At 36.4% G+C, this 27,842-nt stretch overlaps 1 protein-coding gene across 1 annotated transcript; it reads right to left on the bottom strand.

Annotated features, from left to right (window-relative positions):
- Nucleotides 1-1,032: 1,032 nt before the first annotated feature.
- On the bottom strand, nucleotides 1,033-27,842 carry TCEA1 (transcription elongation factor A1). Its single transcript, XM_084203893.1, is given in 10 exon segments — nucleotides 1,033-2,018; nucleotides 3,047-3,118; nucleotides 4,038-4,184; nucleotides 5,570-5,710; nucleotides 6,538-6,605; nucleotides 8,473-8,618; nucleotides 9,641-9,728; nucleotides 17,445-17,550; nucleotides 21,953-22,015; nucleotides 27,756-27,842. Coding segments are annotated over 10 exon segments (909 nt in total). The 5' UTR covers nucleotides 27,825-27,842; the 3' UTR covers nucleotides 1,033-2,009.

Below are 27,842 nucleotides of genomic sequence, written 5' to 3'. Positions count from 1 at the left end.
AGTTCTGGTTCTTTTAATATAGTCCAGATATAATCTGATGACTACAGAAAGACAATTACTACATTTTCTCAAAAGGTATTTCTTCTAAGTGTCACAATCAGACACAAAAATCAAAGGACACACAGTGTGAGGAAGGTTATGCAAACCAACCACTGCCTGCCCTGGATATGTATGCTATGAACAGCTGTGGAAATTTAGGTCTACTAAGCATCCAATTTGCTGTCATTTTAACACAAGTTTTTGGACTTGTTCTTTTAGAAAGGTCCCCAACCAAAGCACTCCAATTGAGTGTAAACACTTTTAATTGGTTTGTCCTCAAAAACTTGAAAAAAAAAATTTACATCTTTTAGTAACTCTTAGGAAGCAATTCTGCCAATGGACCTACACACAGGTTAAAAATTAACCCATGCTGCTAGTAGAAAGAAATTTTCTAAAAGGCATTGGCATAAGTTAACATGTTTATATATAAAAATCTATTCAAGAAATTTTAAATGCTAAGCAATTTTCTGCCTAAAAAAATAGGCTAACAAAACTACTTCTATTTTAATAACTTTTACCCTTCAGCAGAAAAGCCACACTTCCTTACATAAGCTAACTGGAAAAGCTTGCTGTATATCAAGTATTAACCAAACAGCTCTCAAAGTTCAAGTGTCATCATACTATTTCAAACTCATTTGTTACGGTTGCCACTATCACACAAAAAACATTCAACATAGAAGAACTTGGTTTTCCTTTACATTCAAGGAATTTATTTTCCAGGAGCTGTCATACTCTTCCCATCCTCTCATGAATAATTTATACAGTGCCAAAATAGACCTACTCAGCCCCAAACTCAAACAAATTAAGTAATATAAAATTAGATTTAATGAATTTAATATCTCCTAAAGATGGTGACATGTTTTTCCTTGAAAACACATTCGCAAATATTTCTAAACATGCGCTGTTAAAAAGCAAACTCTAAAAAAGCAGTATTTATATGATTTCTCATATGGAAAAGCTCATAACTTTAATAATTTATTCCCACTTGCAGGTCTATGATGGACACCGGATACCCTACACCTCAAAAATCATTTCATGAACAAAATCAATGCCATTTAAATGAAGGGAGTATAGTATTATCTCCCCAGCCAGCTTAATGTAATGAATTGGTGAGATGGTGTTATTAGGATAGCCTACAACACAATGCCTTTGCTTATTTACAAATCTAAGCCCAAGTTGGTTCTCAAGCACATTAAGCAAGACTGAACACTCAAATCAGATTTAACCACTATTTTAAGACATTCTTAGAAATAATGCCTGCTGATAGAAGGTAAAATACATGCTTTGGGCAATAAAATATATTGCATTGATCAAAGCTGGTTACATAAACAAGCTTAACCAACCACTGCAAAAGAGGTCATCATATCCACTAATAAATATTCAAACCCCATGACTGCAAATTTAGCCCTAGTCTAGAAAGAGCACACAAACTAGAGAGTTAATTAAATTATGTTCTAGTTAACAACTGAGTTTCATGTTATGAGGAACTTCTATACCTTTTCTGCTTGCAAAGCAAAGTGAGCAGAGCAGAGAGAAACAAATTTCATTCTAACAACCAAGTAAATGTGGAGAGGCAAAATACACACAGGAGGAGTGTGTATATTTCAGACCACAAAAAATACAGTACATTATTCACATAGTTATAAAAAAACAAGACAATTACCAAAATGTTTAACTGGTAAAAGTTTAATGTCAACTTACTTATAAAAATGAAAAAAATATTTTAAAATTCACCATACAATTGAGCAACCTGGCCCTACTGACTACCAGCTATAGGAAGGCATTTAAGGAAATGATGGTTGTGTCAAAACAAAGGCTAACTTGAGGCATGTATGCTGCTTTGAAATAAAAAGAAAAGAAAAACCAAAAAACCCTCTTATTTGCAGGAAGCTAGATGCTTAGTCTAGTTTTTAAAGCTAATTACAAAATCCTCGTTCATACTGGTCCAGATGTCTTGACAATTTCTTCTTCTAACAGAACTGTCAAAAGAAAATAATATTTAATGAGATCTTCATACATCTTAGTTCTAAATCTCTGCACGAAGAAACAGAAAAACAGCACCATACTCAGGATATGGAAATTACTAATTAAAGCACTTGCTTATATTTTAACTACTCCTTTAGGCATCTGTATACAGACACTTCTGTAACTGCCACCTTACAAAAGGTTTTAAGGACAAATATACTTCTTCAGTTACTGCAAAAAATTCCATCAAATGATTTCCAAGCTTTATATATTATTCAGATATCTCAGAGCCTATATATGAACGATATTCAGCAATAAGCTATGTAAATCAAGATACATAAAATACTTTTTTATGTGGAAATCTTAATGTACACCGTGGCATGGCCCTGCAGAGCTGCAGCATTCTTAACATAGAAAAATAACAGAATGAGGTTATCATGCTTCCTATGGCATGCCTTCATTTCAGTGTTTCTGTTTTACTGAACTACCAATGTTTCTCAGAAGCTTTATAAATTCCTGTTTCCCAAACTTAAAAAAAAGATTTGATCAAGTTATCACTGCCCTACACTTATCCTGGCACAGAAAGACAGCAGCAGTCATCTCTCTCTTCTATTGCTTCTTCTTTTCAGAATAGCAAAAAACCAGAAAAAACAATAACAAGAAAGTTTAAAAAAGGCCTGTTACATTTACCAAAACAGAGATTAAAACCAGTTAAAAGAACTTTGGGTAAGAAAGAGAAAACAGTGACTAGCTTGTCACCACTTAGTATGGCAAAGCAGTATTGTAACTAAATGTTGCAAGGACTAAGTCCTGACTTCTCTCCCTCTTTGCCACCAACCTTCTTGAGAGATCGCAGACCTTCAGTCAAAAATACATTTATAATGTCAAGCTATTTTGCAATCTCAACATGTAATATCATTAATGGGTTAAGAAGTAACTAAAAGTCAAGAGAAAGTGGTTTGACACATTTACTGTAAACCCAAATTAGCCACAGAGGCTGGCTGCCTGCTATCAAATATGCAGAGCAGTCTAACAGTCTTACCTTCCATCTGTTTCCACATTCATTACAGACAACAAATGTTGTCATGGGTTCATCAGCACTGCGGGTTTGAACCTTTGGCAAAGGCAAGAGCCAGAGCGGAAAAGGAAAATTAGTATCTTCAATTTTTGTTAGCGTGTGTTCAATGTAACTGTTTAAATCAAAGTTTAACATTGAGGAAACAATTTTGCATAAAAATACAAGTTAACTTTATGTATCAACTGAAACTGGGCTTTTTGTCTTGCTATAAAGATATGATAAACTTGGATTTTGAGAGATTTAGTAGCACTAAAATACCAATTTCTGCACTGACACCTTACATGTATTACTAGAAGATTCTGCACTAAAAGTAAAATGGCCAGTACAGCTTCACATACATTTACCAATGCAAAGGCTTAAAATCTCATGACTGAAAAACAACTTGCTATTTAAAGCATCTGATAAACAGTACAAAATATAAATGCAGCTGATCCTACAATGAAAATTATATTCCCTGAAGCACAGTTAAGCCAATTAAAGCACCCTTTCTGTGGTTGTAGAAATGACTACAAATCAGGGTCTAGTGTTAGTCAAATAGTACATTAAATATATATATAAATACACATGTGTATATATGTACACATAATTTTCTGTTATTTGGTCCCTCTGTAAAAATAAGCTTACACACATTAAAAACAATACCTCTTCTCCACATTAAACCCTTAGGAACATGATGTATTAAGAAGAATTAGCAAAAATTCAGCATTGCAAAGAAACTCAAGTTTCAGTCTATATAGATACTCAGCTTGGATCTACATAAAATTTTTGGCAAATAAATACAACAAACTTGCTTTATATAAACACAACTAAGTAGATCTAGCTATCTTCATGTTTTATAATTTGTCAGCATTTTGGCGGAAGTTCATTTTGCAATTCCAAATTTTTTTCTCTGACAATCTTTATATAGGATTTAAGGTTTGAAAAAGGAAAACAAAGAATCTGAATAATCACGCACCTGGGTGTATGTACAGTTCTTCTTTTTGCACTTGCCACATGTAAACAGATCAGTTTGGGTACCTCCTGTTTTAGCCATCTGGTGCTCTCTGATAGCTTCTTTGGTCAGATTTTTGCGCATTTCTTTCAGCTCATCACTTGCCATTTCCTATAAAGAGCAGACAGAGTTCACTAGAGAGTTTAAGCTTTAAAACAAATTACCACTGTGTAAGCCAATACAATTTTTTATTTAGAATCCATGAACAACAACTCTGTTGAAGGGCAATGTAATTCTACACATTTTTAATTTTACAAGACTTAAGCTGGGCTATTTCACAGCACAGAAGCTACATGAAGTTAAAAACGTTCTCTTTTTTAACACAGATAGGAAAAAAAAGTTACATCAGGCATCTAGAAACATTTCTATGCAAATACACTTCTGAAGTTCAGAAATGTAAGCGAGGTAGAGGACTTAGAAGTCCTCCAAAGAGGCAAAAAAGATGCTCTCCCTAGGTTAGATCCTTGGACAATTATCTCATTGACCTACATAACGTTTATTACAGGATAAAATTTACATTTTTTTGATTTCCATATTTGTACTGATAAATACAGTACAGCCATAATTAACCATATGTCACCAGAAATCATACAAACTTCGTTTCTAAGCACTAGCCAAAGAGTTCAGAATCACCCATTTTCTTTTTCCTTTAAAATAGTTTTAGTGCATGAGATCTCCACAAGACCTAGTAATCAAGTGTGCACAGCAAAACCAATTTGTTACATTTTTCCTCAATACAATTTTATTCATCATCCCATGTAGATGTGAAATGAAAATCAATGCTCCTTCACTACTGTAAAGAAGTAATCTTAACACTAAGAGGGTTTTAGCCATTTGACATTTCAATCCAAAACATTAATCAAACAAAGAATGTGCACTGGACAGGACAAAAATATATGTTTGTGCATATGTACATAAATATGTAGATGAAAGAAAATCAAAATACATACTGAAGGTACAATTTCCTTTTTTTACACATTCTTTCATCAACCTCTGTTTGCCCCAACCTTTATGTAAAAACATATTAAAAAAAACAACCACCAAAAAAAAACCCACCACAACTTTCTTTTGGAATAAAGTTAGTCATGATTTTCATTAGTTGACCATAACTAATTTCTCTCAGTCTCCAAGACACTCCTTTATATTTCATTTGAGGGGGCAGAATCTAACACATAGAAGCAGAACTACAGAACTGAAACAGGATGTTAACAAGATGTGCTTTCATATTTCTCTCCCATAAAATCTCATTTTTCATATTAATTTCTAGATTTTGACTTGTAAAGACACTTTCATGCCCTCTACCCCAGCATAGCCCTGTAATTCAGATTCTTTAAGCCACAAAAAAAAAAAAAAAAAAAAAAAAAAAAAAAAAAAAAAAAAAGAAGCCACAGTCATTCAGAAGTACACCAGCTTGCACCATTACTTTTATGGCTAATAAATACAGGTCAGGATGTAAGTCCAAGAGGGAAATAGTTCAAGACCTGTGCTTTACTTACCTCTGCTGTCATTTTAGCAAATTTGTCAGGAGGAATGTTTCCACATAATACATTTTTCCTTAGGTTAGGATTCTTCGCATCCTTGAGATTCGCTATCCTACTTCGTACCCTATTTTTGTATTTCATATCAGTGTTTTTTAATTCTTGAAAAATAGGTGCTTTGGATTTAAGGAACAAAACATTAACAAGTAAAACAGAGCATTAGAAAGGATTCATTCTGGGGGGCAAGTTCTAAACCAATGTACTTCTCCACTGTCCATCAAGCCCTCCCCCTACCCCAACCAACAGCTACTTTCCTGTTCAACACATCAGAATTCACAACCTTCTGAAGCCTAATCATAGTTTAGTACAGGGTCAGTGAAATATGAATTTTTGGGTAGTAGTACCTCAACTGTAATTGTGAAAAGCCTCCCATAACTTTATGTCCAGTTTCTTAATCTCATCCTGAGAATTAATTAATTTCTGAATGAAATACTCAAACAATAACAGCTCACTAACACAATTTTTTTTGTTAAAAAAAGAAGCACAGACCTCTGCTCTGGAACAATTTAAACACTGGTACCAGAAGCACCCCTTTGAGAACTGTGAATTCATTTAGAAATAAATTTGTAGAAAACTAAATAAAGACACTAGAAAATTATTAAGACTGTTAACAAGAAAAGATTTTGAAATAGCATAGAAAAGCCCAGCATTTTATGTAAGATATAATACTGCTGCTACAAGGAAACATATTGAGCCGAAAAGAACCCACACACACTCACCTACATACATTCCTACATATTTTAAGGCAAATCATTTAGACTGGGCTGGTTTTTAAACACTAAATTTATGTACTGATGTGTTGAACACAGTTGCCATTTCTGTTTTATATGAAATATAAACACACTCAATATACAGAACGAGGTAATTAATTTGAAAATTACTGTGTCTTTCAAAAATACTCCTGCTCTAGAGCACACAGGTATACAACAAAGGATATCTTCTTCAATCTGAGAACCCAGCTCTTCTTCATCAGCACCAATAGCAATGTAATCATCTGAGGAAAACAAATGATAAAATATTAGCAACCTGACACACTGTGTTCCGTATCCCTGAGATCCCTATAGTTCCAGAATGCTGAAACTCAGGAAATTATAAAACACTTGCAATGATTCTTCTTGTTGTATATGTAATTTTATTCTACTGTGTACTTAACCTTTCAAAATTTATTACTTGGAAGAACACAAGTAAGTGAAAGAAGGAGAACACAAGTTTAAAAGAGTCAAAAACCTTTAAAAACCAAAAAACTTCTGATACCTAGTTACAAGCACAAATAGTAACAAAAACCATTGTTATACAGAAAAATCTAAAATATTCCAATGGGCTTGGCATCTCTTCCATCTCCACAGCCTGTGCATAGAACAAACTATCATAAAAGGGAAACATTTTATATAGTGTTTAATCAATTGTTTTAGTCCATACAATACAAGAATAAGCAAATAAATGTTTTGCATGCACAGAAGAGAAAGATTTAATTAGAAGCATGGTAATTAAATAACAAACAATCTTATTAGATTTTTTTTAAATGCAAAGCAGAGATGTGTCATAAAAGACATAATTTAGAAGAAATAGACCACAGCAGTCTTGAAGGCAGTAAAACACTTGAACTAAAATGTCTCAACTGCTTCTGACCAAAATGCTTCTCCACAAAGATGTCCACCTTTACAAGACAGCTTAAAAACAAATTGCATATAATGTCTGCCTCCTCATTTCAACGTGGGTACATTTCAGTGAGTAACCCAAACATCATTTGTCCTTTGATGTCCTACCAAAGGTCATAAAACAATAAAATAACCTTATTTTTTAAACTCATGGATCATCAATTTACATGTGCTGTAGAAAGCAATACAGGAAAAAAGATTTTTGGAAAACTATTTAAAATGAAGACTACATAGAATTATGAATACTAAGATGCTGTATGTGACTGACTGGTCCCAAAAAAAGTCTATGAGCTATATATCCAGATAACCACTAATCCACGGTCTTTAGTCAACGTTGCTTATTGTCTATACCTGAATTTAGATGAATCAAAAGAAAGAATAAAAGAGTGAAGAGAGTAAACACAGATGATTCAGAAGTCTACTTGCACTGGGCCAAGTTACACTAAGTTAACAGAGAAACAGGAGCTGGGTCATAATTTTGACAAAGAGAAAGATGCACCAGAAAAAAAAAATCAGGTAAAGTCCAGCTTTCAGTTTGCTCCTTATCTAGCAAACAATTCAATTTGTCAGTTTAAAGACACCCAAGTGTATATGAGAGATAAAAAGAAAAAAATCCCAGAACAGTCAAGGAATTTACAGATACCCAAAAGACATCCTGTAAATGCAAAAGGCAAAAATCTGTAAAGGCAAAAGGTTAAGAGCAATGCAAGACTTTATTATTGCAAGTTATCTTAATGAAATGTCAAGAATAAATCTAAATAGAAAGGCAGCCTTCAAAAACTAAAATCTGAAGGTTCCCAGGACCTCTGGTGTAAGGCAGACTTGCATGTAGTCACACCCTCTCAGTCAAAAAGACTGAGACAAAAAAAAATAGCAGCCTCTACAAAAAGATTCAAATGAAGCATTAAGGAGGCAATAACATTCCTGAAAAGAAGATCCCCCCCATCGGCAACGTATCAGATTAACTGAGCCACAAAATGTCCTGTGTTAGCAGCAACAAAAATGCATTTTGAAATCTCCTGATGCCATCAAGGTTATTCATTACTTGCACCTTGGGTGAACTGGTTTATGGGTCTACACACACAAATGGATGCAAACAGGGTTTATTCTACCCTACAGGGTAGCAGAAAAAGTATCGTGGGAGAGACAGAAATAGAGAGGAAGGAAATAGTTAAACTTCAAAACATTGTCTACAAAGCTCACCTCCTGTTCTGAGAGCTGCAGAGAGCATTTCTCTACATTTCACTCGCACAGAGTCTGAAGTGCTTGGAGCCCGGGGAAAAGAAGGGATGAAAGAATTTGAGGGAGCACTACCCTCCTCCTTCCTGCTGCTGGAATTGCTACTTGAACTGCTAAAAAAAGGCAAAATGAAAACCAATATTAATGTTTTTCCCCCTTCAAATAACTTTGTTTCTGGGCAAAATACGGGTCTTTTGCTACATCCATTTGATGGTATTCCAAAATAAGAACACAAGCCACCTTTTAAAAGTTATTTATAGCTCTAGAGTCAGTACGATTTTTAAAGTGTCTTTAGACTATTCACTAGGGTATTCCACACAATAGAGACAACAGCAGGTATTTCATTCCATTATGTGGCACATAAGCTTTAATTCTCAGTTCTTTACATTAACATGAAATCTTTTTTCCTCCCACAGACCTTTACTTTAAAAAACAGTGACGATACATCACACCAACATTCACTCTGCATGCCCTGCATTCAATCTGCTTACTGTACTGAAGGGGTGCCATGGTCACAAATCCCCCCCCCTCCACAATTTATGTAGTTTTGCAAACTTTAAACCAAGCTTTCAGCTCCCATCTGGACATACAGTTAGAGGTTAAACTTAAATTTTAAAATGGCTGCTGAAAAGAGATCACTAAAACCAGAAATATATAGAAGAAATGGGCTTGCAAATACTCTTTTGTAAATGTTCTTTAGCTCCTGCAGTGACATTAATGCAGGCTTCTTTTTCTGGTAACATACTTTGTGTTTACCAAAAAAAAGTGCAGAATGTTTATTAAACTTAAAAGCTAACTCACAAAAGAAGCATATGCAATTACCACAAAGCAGAGAAAGTTGTTTAACAGTTCTCAAAGCTGGGTGCTAGTACCAAGAGAGGACAGAGTATTTGACAGACCCAACAGATGGAATAAACAAAACTTGTCTGGCCATATCTTGACCTATGTTTGTTGGGTTTTTTTTCATGTCAACAGTAGCACAGTTTATTTCCCCAACAACACACTGTTTCTTGTACAATTCTGTCTTTCAAAAAAGAACACAGCAGATGTCTCTAATATTACCAATTCAGACCAAATAGTTTAATGCTAATTTATACTGAGACTATTTGCACAGCCATTAAGAATTAAGCACCTTTCTTCTCTGGCATCAGGGCTATTTTGTGAGGAAGATGCAGGCTCCTTTTTCTTTTCTTCAGAATCTTTATCAGTTGAAGGTCCATCTGGAAATACAAAACATGAGAAACTCTCTTCTACCCAGAAATAGTAACTGATTTAAAGCAGTGATAAAATATCATGATTTTTCCTGAATCAGTTAGAAATGCTATCATCTCCCACTCTCTGCTTTGACCTTCTCTTGCAGTACAGCCTTCCACTTCCCAACACCCTCCCAATGCAGGAAATGGAAAACATGACAACAATTCAGATCCTTCGAGTCAAGTCCAGCATCTGCTTAAACTGGCAGTGAAGACATGATGGAAACACAGACTTTTCTGATTTATTTTTTCCAACACTCCTGCATTAGGTAGACAGTAACTTCCCAGGTATTGCATCAAGTCTCTGGAATTTGTCTTCCATGCTTTATATACTTAAGTTCCTTCTACATACATGCCATTCTTTTTAATTACATTGTGGAAGACACCATAGTTGGCAAAATATAAAATCACTTTCATATTTTCAAAGGAGTTTTCCAGACACACAGTCAGTACTTTCTGTGATAGCTCTTAAATTATTTGCCTCACTATTTAAATATATTTGAATCTGCCATTCCCATACAGGTTATGTTTCACTATGATTTTATAAAGAATAAGGACAAAAGTCTTTATAGAAAAGAGCAATCACAACATTTAACTTTAGCACAGCAAAAATGCATACACCCCTCCATTGTAAAGAGGATTTCAGAGTGGCTAAATTGAGTGCCTGCTTTGATATGTTCTCTAGAAAGGATGGCTCTCTACTGCCTACAGAGAAAGCCTAGTGAGATTGGCATCACTGATTGACAGATTTCATGAATTTCTCTTTGCAAGCCCTTATAAAGCTGCTATTACACTTCTAAATTTGTAGACTGTATTACTGGAATAAGCATATATTATAAACTTTAACATTAATTAAAAACAGGACAAGAAAAGGAGGGAAATCTGTTAAGGCTCGGTCTTGCCAATAAAGATGTCCTGAACTAAGCATGTTAATCCTTGTTTAAGCATCTAAAAGTATCCTTATTTCCAGAGGAACCCCATCCCTGTGCTTCTCAGAGGAACTTCGTTGTACGTAACACAAATCTGGGTCTCTTCAAACATCGAGCTTTTTAATTTGATTTTTATAGAGCAGAAAATAACTGTACTGGCTTTATTTTTATAGGAACAATAAACTGAACAAGATTTTGATCCTTTCCTTCACCTGTGAGTTAAGGAATTTATCCAAACAAATACCACTTTGTTAAAAAATCATCATAAAAGGAGAGCAGAGACAGCAGTACTGCATCAAATCAGGCACCAATCTACTATCCTGTCTGCAGCTGCACCTATAAAGAGATGCACACAAAATAGTACAGGAGCCAAAAGAGCACAAGAAGATACTCCTCCAGAGTATTTCTCCAGCCTTCAAGAGCTCACCCATTGTTTGCAATGTTGCATTCAATCCTTCATACATTTCATTTAGGAAAAAAAAGATAATTAAACACAGATTATGCAGTCAGGCTGATTGTCTTTAATAAGCTGAAGATGTTATTCAAAAAAGTTCCTAATAAAGAGACCAAATTAACGACTTCTGTTTATAAAAATAATTTCACTAAGAAAGCAAACAAGACTATAAGCTGAATGGATCACATGAGTTCTCTGCTATGACAACTGAAGTGCACTAAGAGAAGGAAAACAACTCCCATTTTTAACATGCATACTTGCTCTCTCTATGGCAACAACTGATTATATGATATAATCTTTAAAGATGTTCCAAATATGCATACAATCTTATTAAACTTCATAAAGTTTTAAGTACATGCTCATTTTTGTCAGAGGCTTTAAGACAAATCAGTAGATCAAACAGGTATCTTGGAGTACTGCTCAAGTCCTGCAAAGCAGGAGCTGTGCTTCAACCCATTTACCTACACTTTTTTTTGGCACACCAGTTGTCAAATTCAGGTCTGACTTGTGTATCTCCTGCTTATTATGCACACACTCCACAGTGGTATGGCTGGCACCCAGATCACTTTTATCAAACACTTCCATTTAGCCCACGACCATTTCACCAAGGGCAGGCACTTGCCAACACCTGCCAATACCCCAATGGCTTCCTTCCCTTATGGAGGGCAGGGTATACACAAGGCACACAGATAAGAGTACAGCTCTTCCTACAGCTGCAGACCAATCTATGCAACGATGTCTCAAACCAAGGTCAGACTTGAGCAGCTGAAAGTGGACATCTTTAGCAAGTATGTCTTCAAAACTACAGGTTCTTTAATCACTTAAGAGTTTTTGCTTAATCTAGTTTCAAAAAGCTGAAAAAAAAGTTAATATTATCCTAAGTCTTTAAGTTGCTTTATGGCTCATAAATTAGAAAGCACTAGAAGAGATGCTTTCCATCTTTAAACTCACACAGTAATAAGGATATCTTGTTTTACTGAAATTCTGTATTGACAAGAGAACAGAGTGCAATTAACAGCCTGCTAGGCAGCATTTCATCTATCCTCTGGGGATAGAAAAATTATCCTTGACAAATTAAAAGTCCCTGCTAATTAGGTGATTTTACATTCAATGACCAGACTCTAATACAGAGGAAGAATGACATTTAATAGGAACTATGAACAACCATAGAAATTCTAACAAAGTAAGGTGGCAAAAATGGCCCTTCTGTGAAATGTCTTTAAAAATTCCAATGTGATTCACCTCAGGAAGTCTACAGAACATTATAAATATTTATATACTACAAACTACAAGTTGTGCAGTTCCTTTTTGCAACTCCATACAGCTATTCAAACTTACCAAATTTTTCTTCAGAAACTGTGACCAATTTTAGGACTGAAAACTGTAACTTTGCAGTTTTAGCTATTGTATCTTCAGGCAGCCATAAAAAGAATCTCAAAGCTTTGGTTTTTTATAAGAGAATTTATATTAATACTTCTTCTTTAAAATACAAAGAACATGGTAGTAACAAGAATAGACTATTAGTCATTGGAATAAGACATTCAAAGTTTAACAACAGCACTGCAGTTTCTACCTGGAACTTGCAATTAATTTTAAAGATACTTGAAGCTTCTCCAGTGAAAAATCTCTCCAGGGTCAAATAAGACATAACAGTGGTTTGTGTTATCAAACCAAAAATTTTAATGCACTAAGATACAGCCAGATAACGTAATTAGTCTGAATGTTAGAAGCCATTAATAGCTTTCTCTTCGATTTTTCTATGTTACAAGCCAACACTAGACATTTGGTAGTAACAAGAAAAAAATAGAAAATATAAAGACAAAATGTTACTCATTTACAAATCTAACTTCAAATTAGGAAAAATATTAAAGTAAAAAATTTTTCCAGAAACATTAATGAAAGGGGGCTAGTTATTACCTGGAAGCATATGAAAATTTCATTTAGTGGGATATCGTGTGTTGCCTACTCAGGAATCACCACCAGAACTTGGAAAGTTTTCTGAGTATTCAGTTTAAATAAGTTAAAGGAAAGACATAAGAGAGCAGGTATCAAATTACATAATTATTAATTCAACAATGACCTTCATATGCAATAATTATTCAGGCTCCATTTTCCAGAATCTGACCAAACAGTCTTGAGATGCACAAGCAGCTACACTTGTCAGCAATTCCTCTACAAGATATAGTAAGGCATGAAGGTAAGATCAGTAAAAGTTTCTTTTCAGTAGTAGCTCTGGAAGGAGGAATATCTGAAAGTCCATAAATAAACAACAAAATTATGAACTATTTGCTAAAGATTTTTTTATCATCAGTGTCAAAAGACCATGACACATGGACTTACTCACTCTATGTGTTTTTCCTTTATATAATATAATGCATTGTGTGTTGTTATCTCTCCATTGATTAGCTTAACAAATTACAGACCTACTAAAAGTACATGAACAGTTCTAAATATACACTTCAGAAGACGTGATTTCTACAGCTCATACTCAATATGAAAATGAAACCACTGAAATTGTTTTTGCACTTGATTCTGCTTGATGTCTTATAAAGACATGCACTCTTCTTATCAAAAGTAAATAATATTCATAAATGCTATTAGACTCTAGTTTAAGAACTTGCTTTGCCAGGAACATTTCTTTTTTGAGTGAAGGCAGTAGGCTTTGAGATGTCCTTGAACAACTTCACTTATGACAGCATTAACATACCTGTAAGACAGTCCTAGACTGCACCTGCTGGCTCCAAGAGAATCAAACCCAGGTTTGAAATAACAAAGGATTTTGTGAGCAAAGTAATCTTAGTAAAATACTTCCGTGATGCCTGACTGATGTTATTAACACTTAAACACTCTTTTAAAACAAAATTACTCAGGCATGCCCTTCTTTGAAATAGGCCTTTCAAAATGTTTGTGGCCTTTTAGTTTTCAGTACTGGCAACAGATGATCACTTAATGTAAATAATATTGTACCATGCTTCCGCATTTTCAGTTCAGTATATAAAGTTACTGGAGGAAAGTTTACCTACAGGTCTAGACATTTTTTTCCACTGTATACTCTTCAGTTCAGCGAGTAATTATTTATTATGAGGGTTACATTCCTTAAGGAATTTTTGTTGCTTTTCTAACATAAGAAACACCCCTGACAACCTAAATGAGCATATATAGATTCATTATCTGCACAGCATATTCTATATATTCAGCTACAAATCAAAACAATCATTATTGGTAAATCCCATGTTATAACTGAGCAGCATTTTATTCTGAGAGCTGAATTTAGCTCCTTATGCAAATTGTGACCATCACTGCTGTGTAGTTTAACTTTCAGAAAGTATCTGAAAAGGACCTTGCACTGCGGCTCACCAGTGAGTCACTTCAGATGGTCACAAACCCTCTGCTGCACAGCTTCTGACCCCTCCAAAAAACATTTGGTAACCTGGGAAGGCTCAAGTCAAGCCACAAAGATCTGGTGATTCACAACTCACTTTGATTTGTACTCATGTATCCCATGCATTCCTAAAAACTAAATTCTGATAGCATTGAACTGAAACATTACATGCAGCCTGAACAGTGAACAATTCTTGCCTAAATTCAAAATGTCATTTATAAAAATAACTCACAAAGACTTCAGAGCTCTGAGTACAATGCCTGGTACGATTAACAGCTGTCCGCTTCTGCTGCCATCTTTGCTCCATACCATTTTACATGCACTATAAACAGCATAATCGAAACTGATTTCTCAAGCAGCTCAACATACGGTATTTCGCATTCTTCCAAGAAAGTCAAAACTAATGATAAAACAGAATAAGAGTACTTTGTAAGATTCCCACCCATACTCATACCTATCTTTCACAGAAACTTTTCACATGAAACTTTACATTCTAATGAGTTACTGAGCAGTGATAAAAGAGGCAAAATATTTGCCTTGCTATGCTTTATTAGAAGATCTACATTGCAACCAAGGAAAATTTAACTACCCAAGTTCTGATGTAAGCAGTGCTGTAATTTCAGGATTCATTTGATTTTATGCAGTAAGTGCACATACTAGAGCTGGCACAATAATGTACACACAATAATATCTCTTTTGTAACAAAAATTACCACATGAACAAAGGTCACATACTCACTGCCTCAAGAAGTACTCAGTTCTGATAAATGCCAAATATTTCTTATTTGCTTTCCAGCTCCTCACGTTTGACTTCACCTCATGCAAAATGCCTTGGTTAGAGTCTCCCAATTGTGTTAAAACAGTTTGAATCTAGCAAGCTACAAAAGGGGAAGGTCTACCTTGCCCCAGCTGTTTGTTACTGCTACAATCCCTGTGCAGGAAACAGCAACTGCAAACAGGCTGGACCAAAAAGTCAGAGTTGAAATTTCAAGCCAGAAGAAATGAACTAAACAATAAGTTTCCAACTGGTCAGTTCCCAGCTGTGGTCTTTTGGATAGCCACTCCAGCACTAGTTGTAACACAGGAGGGAGCAGAGAGGCAGAAGGGAAGTCAGGAGCGCTCCTTTGCACAGCAGCCTACACCCAGACTGACCTGCTGTGACCTTCAGGCTCCACATTCTTACCCAGACTGCTACAGCATGGAAACCCTCCAGGCAGGAGTGACACTCCCCAAGTTTCACAATGTTTGAACACTTAAACACCAGTAAACTTTAAGTAACAAGGTATTAAGACAATTTTGATGGACTTAAGGAACTCAGGCATTAAAAAAATGAGACAATTATTTTTAGTGTCTCAACAAAAAAAGGCAAATCCTTAGGTCAAAGGACAGAAATAATCAGGCAGATCTCCCACTCCCCAAGGAGAGCAGCATCTGAGCACACTCCCAGTGAGAATTCTGTTGAAATGAGAGTATCTCCTCTATTATGCTGTCTAAGCTAAGTGGCAGTATTAAAAATTTGAACTTTGAAGAATAAAAAAAACCTCTTACCAAATACTGATAGGGTTCTGTTTTTAAAACTTAGACTATTAGCTTTCAATAACTTGAGAGCTAAATCACTCAATCCAGCAGCTACTTTTAGAAGTCTTTAGGGTAACTGATGCTAATATGCAAGTCAATTTCTCCACTTATATACCTTACCACTTCTATATACTGATTTAATAAAGCTGGACTTCCACATTTAAGTTTAAAAATAAAAAGTATATTACTTTCACTATTTATCAGTCATCTCTGATCACATCCAACATTAAGAACCGGTAGATCCATTTACTTCTATTATTAAGGTCATTATGAATTTTTAGGGTTTTTTACCAGCATGTCTAGTATTATCCAATTTTAACTACTAAAACTAACATTATTAGTAGACAGCTTAAAAGTCTTTAAGGTAACTTTAAAAAGTTTGCTGTAGAGACTGTTATTCCTTACTAGAGCATCAAAGTTTAAGGTTCTGACAAGCTGTCCATTTCTACAGAGTATTTTCTATATCATTTACAAGACAGTAATTAAGTATCTGATAAAACACTTCATAACTGATAAAAATGAAGCTGAGTTCAAATGGTAGGGGACCTGGTATTTGGTATATTTTTCCAGAGAGAAATGTAAATATTTAAATCGTTAAGTAAACTGTTTTCTATTTTAAAATTTTAAGCTTCAAAAATCTTAATTTACCTAAGCTTACATACAAAGAAACAAAACAGAGAGCACCACAGTGCATGAACAAAAATCTCTGGACATATTCTGAGACTGAAGTGTTTTCAGATATACTAAGAACTACCAAATACCCTTGAATAAAACCTTAACAGAAAGGTTTTAAGCGTATTAATTGCTTTAAGGGAAATTAAACAAAAAATATTAAGTTGCTAATTAGTAAGCTGTTTAAAATTATGAAGGTTTTAGTTTTAGAAAGTGCACTGCCTGTAAGTTTTAACAGATTTTAACATTTTTAATGTTTTTTTCTCTTCATAACCAAACATCAAAGCCTCCACACACTCACATGAGATTTTGCACCAGTTCTTCAGGGCACTTGTTACATTTGATGAAGAAAATAGTCAAGAAGTTTGTTAGTGCTTAGTACTGCAGTACAGTCACTCCAGCTCAACTGCAGGCAATGAGACTTCAGAAATTAATCACATCAGAGAAGCTGATTTCCTGCTGCCTGCCAGCCCCAATAAAACACATTAACTGTTTCTCTGCACACACTCTCACAGTAATGACCTGATGACAGTCAATTATACCAGCACAGGAAGTTTCAACATTCACACAGAAGCACAAATATGTCTAAAGCAAGGCAGGGACAATGATGAGCACCAAGGCTACACAGAGTTAAAACATGCAAAAGCAGGGATGTTTTTGTTCCCATACCTAACAGTTTCTTCCAAGACTTGATAAGAGATTTTGCTAAAGATGTAACCTCTTCATCTGTGCTTTGCTTGCGTATTGCATTCACTGACATTCCAATTCTGGTAGACTGCAAAGGAAATAGAAATATACATCATCACAAGTGACATGAGGACAATTTAACAAATAAACATATATAAATTCGTACTTTGACATTAATTTTTACAGTATCTTTTTTCTTTTTCTTTTGTGGTGGGTTTGTTTCCTTTTTCCTTGTGATTCTCAGGACAAAATACTGCAAGCCCTTAGAAAAATTATTTTAACAACATGGATATTTTAAAAATAAATACAACAGTATTACCATCTGTCTTCATCACAAAAATTTGGGGAGGGGTGGGCAGCGATTGTGGGCACAAGGCTTAAGGACTGTATTTATATTTCAGCACTCTAAGAAGCTTGCTGACATCTTCATTGTCATCATACTCTAAGAATTCTCATTTAGTGGCTGTGGAAAAACCTGTAATACCCATCTGGGAGCAAGCATGTTTTAGGTACCTAAAAATTTTGGTGATACTGAGATTGTTTATAATCATTAGCACAGAGAGTTCTGACTTTAGGCAGAAGCAGTGTTTAAACTCTATGTTTAAGATTTTAAAGAATGAGCTATCCTATCTTTCTGAAAAGGCCAAGACAGTGACAAGCTTTAAACCTTTGCCACTACTGCCACCTACAGAGCGAATATGAGAGTAAGTTACGATTCACGCCTTTCAAGACTCAGAAGACGAGGACATAAATACAGCTCAACAGTAACATTTTAGAAGATTTGTGGCTAATGTGTACATGTAACAAGGAGAAAATTTCCACCCTTTTAGCTTCATAAGAGGAGAAAACCATTTGCCAATATAAATAAGGATTTTATTATCTTTTTTATTCTGACTGATGACTAAATTTTTTTATTTGCTGTTAAGATGCTCAGTTTTGTTGCATTACCATTTACAGGACTCATGAAATATAAATTACTCTACTTACTTTTGCAATAGATCATCATTAACTTCCTTCTTCTTGAAAGGAAAATTTAAATCTTTCTGGCTTGCTAAAAATGGAAATGATTCGTTCCTGTAAATTCCTTCTTACAACCCAAACAACACTTTCTGAGGCACCATGGATGTGCTAAATGACTGGAAACATACTAAAATAATCCATAGCTATTTCAGCCAAGGAAACACATTAAATAACCTCAGGCCTGAGCATCAGCTTTAAACATGCATTTTGAATTAAAGAAAACAGATGCTTACTCACCTGTAACTAAAATGTTCCAAGATGGACTCTGATCATCCACATTAATGGTACTGGCCATTTCTCTTGATATTTTGAACACTTAAATCTCAACAATATGTTCAGACAGTAAAAAATAACATGTCCTTGAAAATCCATAAAATACCACATCTGGATGAGAAAAAGGTATCTACCAAAAAACCCAACCCTCCATTAATAGTTGGGCACAACAACAGCCTATGCTCATCAGTGAAGGGAAAACACACAAACTTACAGACTTACTTAGCTTAGTAAAATCCAAAAATTCAAGTAAAACTCAAAACTAACCAGAAAAATTTCTTCTCCTGATCACACAAGAGAGACAGTTTATGGGACCTTTCTGAACTGCCAGCTTTCTTAAAGCAGTACATAAAAACAACTCATTTGTTTGCTGTTATAGAGCACTGGATCAGGTCTACCTGAAGAGAAGAAGTAATGATCTACTAATTTATCTGCCTTCTAACTAGCACAGATAGTCACAAAAGAACAGCGCTATATTCTCAAAATTACTATGTTTTAGTGATAAACCAGCTGACAGTATTTGAAATTTCCTTAGTTGTCCTGTCTGTTGCCATTGTTAAGTGAAAAACTCAAGTATTCTCATTCTTCCTCACTTTAAATTCTAGAGCACTTTCATCTGCTTTCAGAGTAAAGACACTCAAAGACAGCATAAGACAGCTGTTTTCACCCTGAAGCACTGAAGCTTTGGCCAGCAGCCCTCAGTAGGTGCAAGCAGTAGTGAGCACAAGTAACCTATGACTGAACACAAAGCAGAGCACACGGGGGCAGCAGGTGCTCTCTAAACCAGAACAAATGCAAAAATGTAAGGAACACAGCTGAGGAGGGAGAGCAACCGCTGAAGCAAGCAGACGTGCTTCCAACTTTAAACTGTAAGAGTATGAGGATAGAGAATTGGTGAGCACTCGGACCAAAGCAGAGCCAAACCAACCACTGAAGAATAACCACCCCTGGGTTTCTAGGTCTTGCCAGTGAACTGCCCTAAAGCCATTAGCAAGGGCTGCACATCACAGCCTAGTTCTGCAGATGTGTGTGTAATTTCCTGTAAAACCTGTTTGTGAAAATAGAGCCTGACTGTGTCACTCACTGTTTAGCTCTGCACTAACCACAATTAGCACCAGGGACATGATGCCTTTAATGCTCTGAAGCTGCTAAACAGATTTGCAAGTCAGACCACTGGATAAATTGTGTGAGGAAGCCTACTGGCTCCCTGCCTAGCTGAGCAAGGATCAGCTTGCTTACATAAAACTCATCAGATGTAACACAGTGGTATTATTGCCCTTCAGCTTTCTGTGAAAATAAATGTGGCAAGAAAGACACAAGACACCAGCACAAGTCCAGACTACTAATATGCACCTTCCTATTGCACATACCTGTGAAACTCGTCAGAGGACCTCATAATTTCAGGCTGAGGTAGCAGTAATATTACACAAAAAATCATCACTTCTCTTATTACACAGGAATAACAGAGCTAGTGGAGCTTCTCTCAATGTAGCCAGCCTTCAAAGCTTCTTAAAAATGGGTATGGAATTATGCTTTTCACTTTTGTTCTGCATTTCATCAATTCAAACACAATTGTCAGAAGTCCTGATCTACACAGAGGAAGATAGTGCCTCCACTATCTCATGATCATCACCCTTTCTGACAGTGGCACACTAATGATCCACCACCAGAGCAACTAGTACGATTTCTTCACATTTCAGCTCTTGCTCCGAGTCCACCATTGCTTAAGCAAACTTGGGAGGCCAACAAAGAAAATTTATGTCAGACTTAATATTTTATCAAACTCTCAAGGAAAAAAAAAAAAGTAAATTTGAGTCCAAATATGTTGCTAAATGCAATCTTATGCAGTGGAACTGTTTTGAATACAGCTATGGGAATTTATGAAAATCTTCCTAACGAAGGTACAGACAATGCACTATGCAAGAGTATCCCAAAGTACTTGAAATTCCAGAGCTCTTGCAGAGAGATTTTTAACTCCAAAGGCAAAATAATGTTATTATACTTAATTCAAAATATAATTTGCATTAAGACCTGCATCAAGAAATTCCAAAAAATCAGGTTAACCAGAGGGGTTTTCTGGGTTTTGTTCTTGTTTTGTGTGGGGTATTTTTTCTAGGGGGTTTTGAGTTTATTTTCTTTTTAAAGAAGAAGAAGGTTGAAGGGGACAAAGCACCAGTTGTACCAGCATTCCTGCATAAAAGTGACACCTTAAAAATCCTATTTTCTGTCAGATATAGTATTAGTAATAACTTACAAAGTACATTCTGCAAGTATATAGGACGCATGAATCAAAAATGCTATCACTCCTGACACCTTTAAAACTTGAACTTTATAGCTAACTCTTTATCTGCGACCATTAATTTCCCCTTAGAAAAAAGTTTCAGTTTCCTCCAATTTAAGTGGCTACTACAGCAAATCAGGTCTCAGATTTAAGTAAAATTTTAAAATTTTCACAGATAGGGAATATCTGGCTAGTTTAGAACAAAAGTTGCTCACTGATGAATTACATGACAAGCTCTGAAACTTGTCATGTAAGGAAAGTTGACCAAAGTTGTTTTTTGAAAGAATTTATAAATAATATATGAAATATTGTTAAAGATGTAATTCTAAGCAACATTAGTGAGAGTATCCATGCAAGTGGGAGAGATTGTACCCCTCCATCACTCCAGCCAAGGACACTAAAAGAGGAGTATAATTACCTTAAGGAATACATTACTCAGAATGAGGGAGGGGTGTGTGGAGCGTGTGTCAAATACATCTTGCCTAAAAGGTATCAACTATGTTTCTCCTCACAAGGCAAAACCAGAACTAACTACACAAGAAAAGATGGTATCAGATATAATCAGGTGCATTGTCCTTCAAGAGGAAGGAAACACACTCATTTGTGTTAGAGTAAAAATGTAAGATTCTGTGTCTCGTAAATTTGTAAGCAACTCTTCTCCCATGTCCACGACAAAATTTACAACTCTCAACTTAATCAGAAAGATAAGCTTTAAGAGTTTGCTACTGGAAGAAAATACTTAAAATAAGCATGCTACATCAGGTGAAGTGAGACTAGATTACCATGTAACAAAATGCTTCCAAGGACTTTGGACTTAGGAATCTATTTAAATAGTGTAACCTTCTTTCAAATCTGCTGGCTCCACCTTCTTTATTAAGGAATTAACATTTGCAACACAACAACATTAAAATCATACCTGTAGTAACTCAAGGGTCATGGGAATATTCTTAAGCTCCTTCAACAAATCAAGAGCTCCAGCCTAAAAAAAAGAAAGGAAACAAAAAAGTCAACTTAGTAGCAATCAGGAACTCCAAATAAAATATCAACAATATAATCTTATCTGCCTTCAGGGCACTGGGTTCAAACCACCAGTTCTCAATTTATCCACAGAACTAGAACAAGGAATGGGTCCACTTCACAAACTCTAAGCATTAACAGGCCTTGGAAATCAAAGTATTCATTCAAGACTAGGGGAGTTTTACCCCATGTAACTCAAATGACAATCAAAGCATTCTGTCAATTACTACTTCACCCACAACCCATCTTCAAGGGTGCTTTGCTTAACAGCATCAGAAACAATCCAGACAACAGCAACAATTTTCAGTTCAGAACAACCACATCAGTTTTAGGACAAGAACTTGGAGTTGAGAAGCTCTGCATAGTCCATCAATAATGCACATATATATAAAAAACATACACAGACATCATTCTTAACTGTTTTTGTGGTGATGTGGTAAAGCCACATGTCGTGGGTTTTTCTTTTTCCCCTGCTGAGAGCGTTAGGAAAGGTACTAACTACTTCTGTATAAGCAGCTTTCTAGATAGATGATTCAAGTTCAGAGATTGCACTTTGAGTCTCTACCCAGCTACTTAAACAATTTGTTCCTTAGCAATATAGGCCTTATTTAAAAAGAAGTTTGCATAAATGTGAGCTCTGTAATTCTCTTTAACCTCTGCAACCTTGATGATTTACCAACGCTACTTCAGCAAAGCTCTGCACCATCCACTCCTGACTGTGCACATGGGCTGTCAGCCCACACAAACCTCCCAAAGGCTGAGATGATTTGGCTGTTATTCAAGTGCACGTGGTGCTGAACCTGGAAGCTATGAACAGAAGGGAGGCAACAACTGCCTGCGCATCCAAAAGGCCATTCAGTTCACTCAGGCTCAGTTCATTACCTTTTCTTTTTTTTTTTTTTTTTTTTAATTCATGAGGTTTGGAAATAAATCCCACAAAATTTCCATCTGCAAATCTGTGGAATTTGATTCATTTTTTTTCCCTAAGCTCTTAACTCATCCTATTTTATTTTGCATTTTGCTTGCTTTTCAAATTCTCCCCAATCGATTTCTAGTATAACACCTGTTGCAAGGAAACTTAAAATATTCTGCTACAACTGCAATCTTACACTATAACCACTAAAGATAAAATAGCCACCAGGAGGTTGAGAAAGACTGAAGTGGAACTTTTGGTGTCACATCTAAAAACTCTCAGCTTTGGACACCTTCAAATTTTGGCTACAACCTTTGCTTTTCAAACACTTCTGACCCAAAGAAACCTCCAAACCCAAACATTTCACCAAATCTCACCTTAGATAAATTCAATTAACATATAAAGCTAAAATTTTACCATTTTGCCATGATAGTAAAAGTTCCTTTTAACTTTTATTCATGCTGTACAAAACTTCTCCAGTCTAACCACAGAATTTTAGCAGCAATGATGCAAGACTGAGAAATGTCACAATGTTTTCAGGTGCTAAACTGAGTTGGCATACTAAACCATATCTTTCTCTCAACAGCCATAAGGGTGGTTTCTTCTGTGCAAACACAGATCCAAATAAAGCAAGTTAATTATCTTCACTGCTACGAAACAAAATCAAATTCAAGAGAATCTTCTTAGCCAAAACAAAACTCATGACGGAAGTCAATGTGCCATTTTAAAAAATATAATCCAACAAAACTTACCTCCAAACTAATTAAGTTATTAGCACACTGTACACAGCATGTAATTTTAAAATTAACACAGCTGATTGTAGCCTGCAAATTCAATATGAAAGTAACACCATAATGCAAAGTAGCATTCTCTTAATCTCATCTTAGAAATACAGCCTAGTCAAAATTCCTTTGCCTGTTATATCCCTTCCCAACTGCACACGTGAAAACAAATTTATTATTCCCAGAGTCAATGTTTTCCAATACTAGCAACTTGATACATAGCAGGTTGACATGCAGATTGACACGCAACAAACTTTAAAATAAAACAAAACAGAAAACAAACAAAAAACCAAGCAAACAAACAAAATCGCAAAAAATCCCACAAACAAACAAACAAGAACAAAAACAAAAAAAACCAACCCACAAACAGAGACAAAAACAAAAAAGCCAAACCCAACCAGAAAACAACAGGTTAACAGATATTATTTACATTTTATGCTGGTTTCTATATCAAATTACCAAAATTGATAATGCACTAATCCTTTCTAAGCCTTCACTTCTCTAATCAATTATACCATGCACCAAGAATTAGATGCTTTAAAATTAAATTTAAATTGGTTTTAAACTCGTACCAACTAAACAGCTTTTCATAATCACTTTTCTTAGCATAAAGTCAAATGCTCTCTGTATCTCAAAACTAGTGTGGAAGTTGCACAGCATAACTTGTAATTACTTTTTTCCTAATGTAAGACTTCTGTGTTCAAAAAACCCCCCAATCATTTAGAGCACTGTTATAAACCCTCTTTTAAAAGCATTTCTATAATTTTATAGAAAATGAAAGGCTATGTCCCATTCTCCTAAGCTAGCTAGCTTTCAATTTACCTTCTCACTTAACAGAAGTCAGCTGCATACAGACTCAGTAGATTACTCCTCTCAGCTTCTTTCAGTTGGTCAGACCACAGCACAGAATGGTATTCTATAGTCCTATTTTAAAAGCTGAGCTTCAGGCAATCGAAAATGGAGTACATTTTTGAAGACAGCAGAGCTATCCAGTCATAATTCTGTTCTACTTAAAGGAGTATACATTTAATAACACATACAGTTTTATTTTCTTCTCTAAATTTACTCAAGCATTCTTGATTTTTTTTTCTTTTGATTCATGGCTGCAGCCTTAGTTTTCATACCTATTCATGACAGCAGCTTAATGAAAGAAAGGTGTACTTACATACAACAGAAGCTCAAAGGAAGGCACTACAGGTTTTAATCCAATCACAGTTCTGAAGGAGGAGTAGTATCTACTTCAATTTGAAGCAATGGCAGAAATGTGTATCGCACAGTGCATTAAATACTAAATCATATTATTTCCTCCTTCAAAACAAAAGAACTGCACATATCATTTCACTAAAATAGTTATGAAATCTGCACAGCTACAATTAAATCCTTAGTCAAGGCAAATCACCAAGAGTCTGACTCAGAAAGAGTGTCGGCATGGCCTGCCCTTTTAACTCATCAAGACATGTCACAGAGTGCTTTGCCACAAGTCAGAGTCACCTTCTGTATGAGAGATCAGACATTTCTTGTCATCTGACTCTTGACAGCTTCAGAGAGAGCAAGTATCAAAGCTTTTTTTCCTTTCTTTCATTATTAATGTGTCTCATCAAATCATTCTCATTCAAAGACACAGACCAAATACGCGTTCTTGATGAGTAAAAATGGAGAAAGGAACACAAGAGGCTGTCAAGAGCATCATTATTCTGTGGGTACTTGTGTAAGAATGCATTTATCAATTTTCCTTCATCTTTGTGAGTCAACAAAGTACCTCTTCATAGAGACTACCTTAATTATTTTGCCAAAGTTAGTGTTTCAACTGCAAGGCAGAATTAGGGAGGAAATCACTTTGTGCAAGAAAGAAATACTTTGTAAATGACAAAGACTTTCTAAATCCTGGTTTGAATACTAAAGTACATCCTCTCCTTCGATGCTGCTAAGAGTTTTTATCACGCCACACACATGTGCTTTGTACAAACTGTCAGATCTCCACTCCTGGCCACAGTTGCAGCTCATTGAGAAAACATCAGCCTAACGAAGGAGCCACTTGTGTGTAGTAAGGAGCCTGACTGAAGGAGCTGGGTTTCAACACAGCACAAAAGCCCAACGCCTCTGGGGCTCCCAGGCGAGAGCCCCTCAGCTCTCACAGCTAGGACAGAGGTGAACATGAAGGTCCAGCTCTGGCTCCAGCCAGGCACAGCCAGCCCAGCTGTGCCCGCTGTGTTCAGCCACGTCACACCACCACTGACCCCAAGGAAGTCACTGCAACGCTCCCCAGAGCTTTGAAAGTTAATCACGTTACACATGCTAGAGACTGAATACATGCTCCCAGCTGCTGTTATGAATTTTATCCAAACTCCTAAGCCTCTCAGATCACAGAGAAATACCCTGTGGTCACCTGCAGCATCCCTGATATGGCTGCTCCCCAGGAACAACAGCCATTCTCATGCTACCTGAAAGCTGTTGTTTTCTTTCTGTTATCAGAAGTTTTACAAATAAAATGGAGCTGGCTGCCGTTTATCAGTCTCATGACCATGATATTTAAGCATTTCAGTCAGTAAGTCTTCACCCTTTCAACCTTGTAGGAAAGAGCCACTACTTCAGTTTTAGAGAAAGTGAGACAGCAAATGTTTTTGTGCTAAAATGCATAGAGAACAGAAATAAAAACAAAGAGGGGAAAAAAAATGGAATTTATAAATGCCAGTCATAAAATATTATTTCCTCTAAAAAAGGGTCTTGCTGTCACAATGTATCATTTGCGAGTTCAAATATATCAGAGCTAAATCATGCCATATTATGGAACCTCATGAATTGAAGCATGGCTTGTGTGTACTGAAAATGAATTTGTCTGTATTCTGAACTAAACAAATCTCCTTGGTTTAATACAGTCAGTATTTCAATAAATATGCAAATATTATTCATAATGCTCTTCATACTCTCCAGTATTAACCAATAACAAAACTACTTCTATAAAGTGGAATTGCACATTGTTGAGTTCTGCACTATTACTGCTACTAAGCTTTTAATGCACTATCATTATATTTAGGAAAAAAATCCTTTAACTTTATATAAATAATAGTTCCTTGCAGAAAGAACAACAAGCACAAATTTCCAGAGAATAACAATGTGCCCACCTGATAAAGAAATAGTAAACAGAGTTGACAACTGACTTGCATGCTATTTTATGTATAACCAGGATCAGTTATCTGGTTGTTGCTCTACATTCCGATTGCACTTACTTTGATGTGTTTGCAGGCACCGTATAAACACCATATGTTACCTCAGCTCTTTATGAAGGGCATACATGACAATAACACTTCAGCTAAGCCAATTGAATCCTGCCTAACTATATTCTTCATCCGTTCTGAGGCATAAGTTATTTCCCAGATTAATAAACACAATTAGAAGTGTTGCAGGTTAAAGGAAAAAAAAAATAAAAAGAAGAAAAAAATGCTCACATTCCTCATCTGTTTGTGAAGTTTACCCACTCAACTCTGGCCCTGCCGCAGCTGGGTTCGGGCTCTTCCCTCTTATCTTAGTTTTTACATCCCACCTAAAACTCCCGCTTTCACACGTAAAAGCGACAACACGCCATGTACAGGGGCCATCTCCGCAGGGTTCTCCAGGGGGTGACAGGTTTTCTTTCCCCGCCAAGGCCAGCACGGCGGTTCCAGCGAGCAGGAAGCGAGGGCGCAGCCGCTCCCAGCCAGGGCCGGTGCCCGGGCGGGAACCTCCTCTCGGCCCAAGGCGCAGCAGCGAGGGCGGCGGGGCCGCCCCGCGGGGGAGCAGAACCGGCTGCCGTCCCCCCTCCTCTGGCGGGGCCGGGGGGAGGCGCCGCGGCCCCGCGGGGCGGCGAGGGAAGCGCCGAGGCCGCGGGGCAGCGCGGGGAAACGCGGCGGCGGGAAGGGACAGGCCCCGCGCCCGCGGGAAGGACGGAGCGTGGGGCCGGCCGGAGCCGTGCCGGGGCCCGCGGCGCCGCCGCCGATCCGCCTCCCGCCCCGTCCCGTCCCGGCGCTCACCGCGTTCTTCTTCTGCACCATCTTGTCCATCTTCTTGGCGATGCGGATGATCTCGTCCTCCGTGGCCATGGCGGCGGCGGCCCGGGC

Source organism: Fringilla coelebs (assembly GCF_963513975.1).
Source record: "Fringilla coelebs genome assembly, chromosome: 1".
NCBI lineage: Eukaryota > Metazoa > Chordata > Aves > Passeriformes > Fringillidae > Fringilla > Fringilla coelebs.
This window is presented reverse-complemented; position numbering and strand designations above follow the sequence as displayed.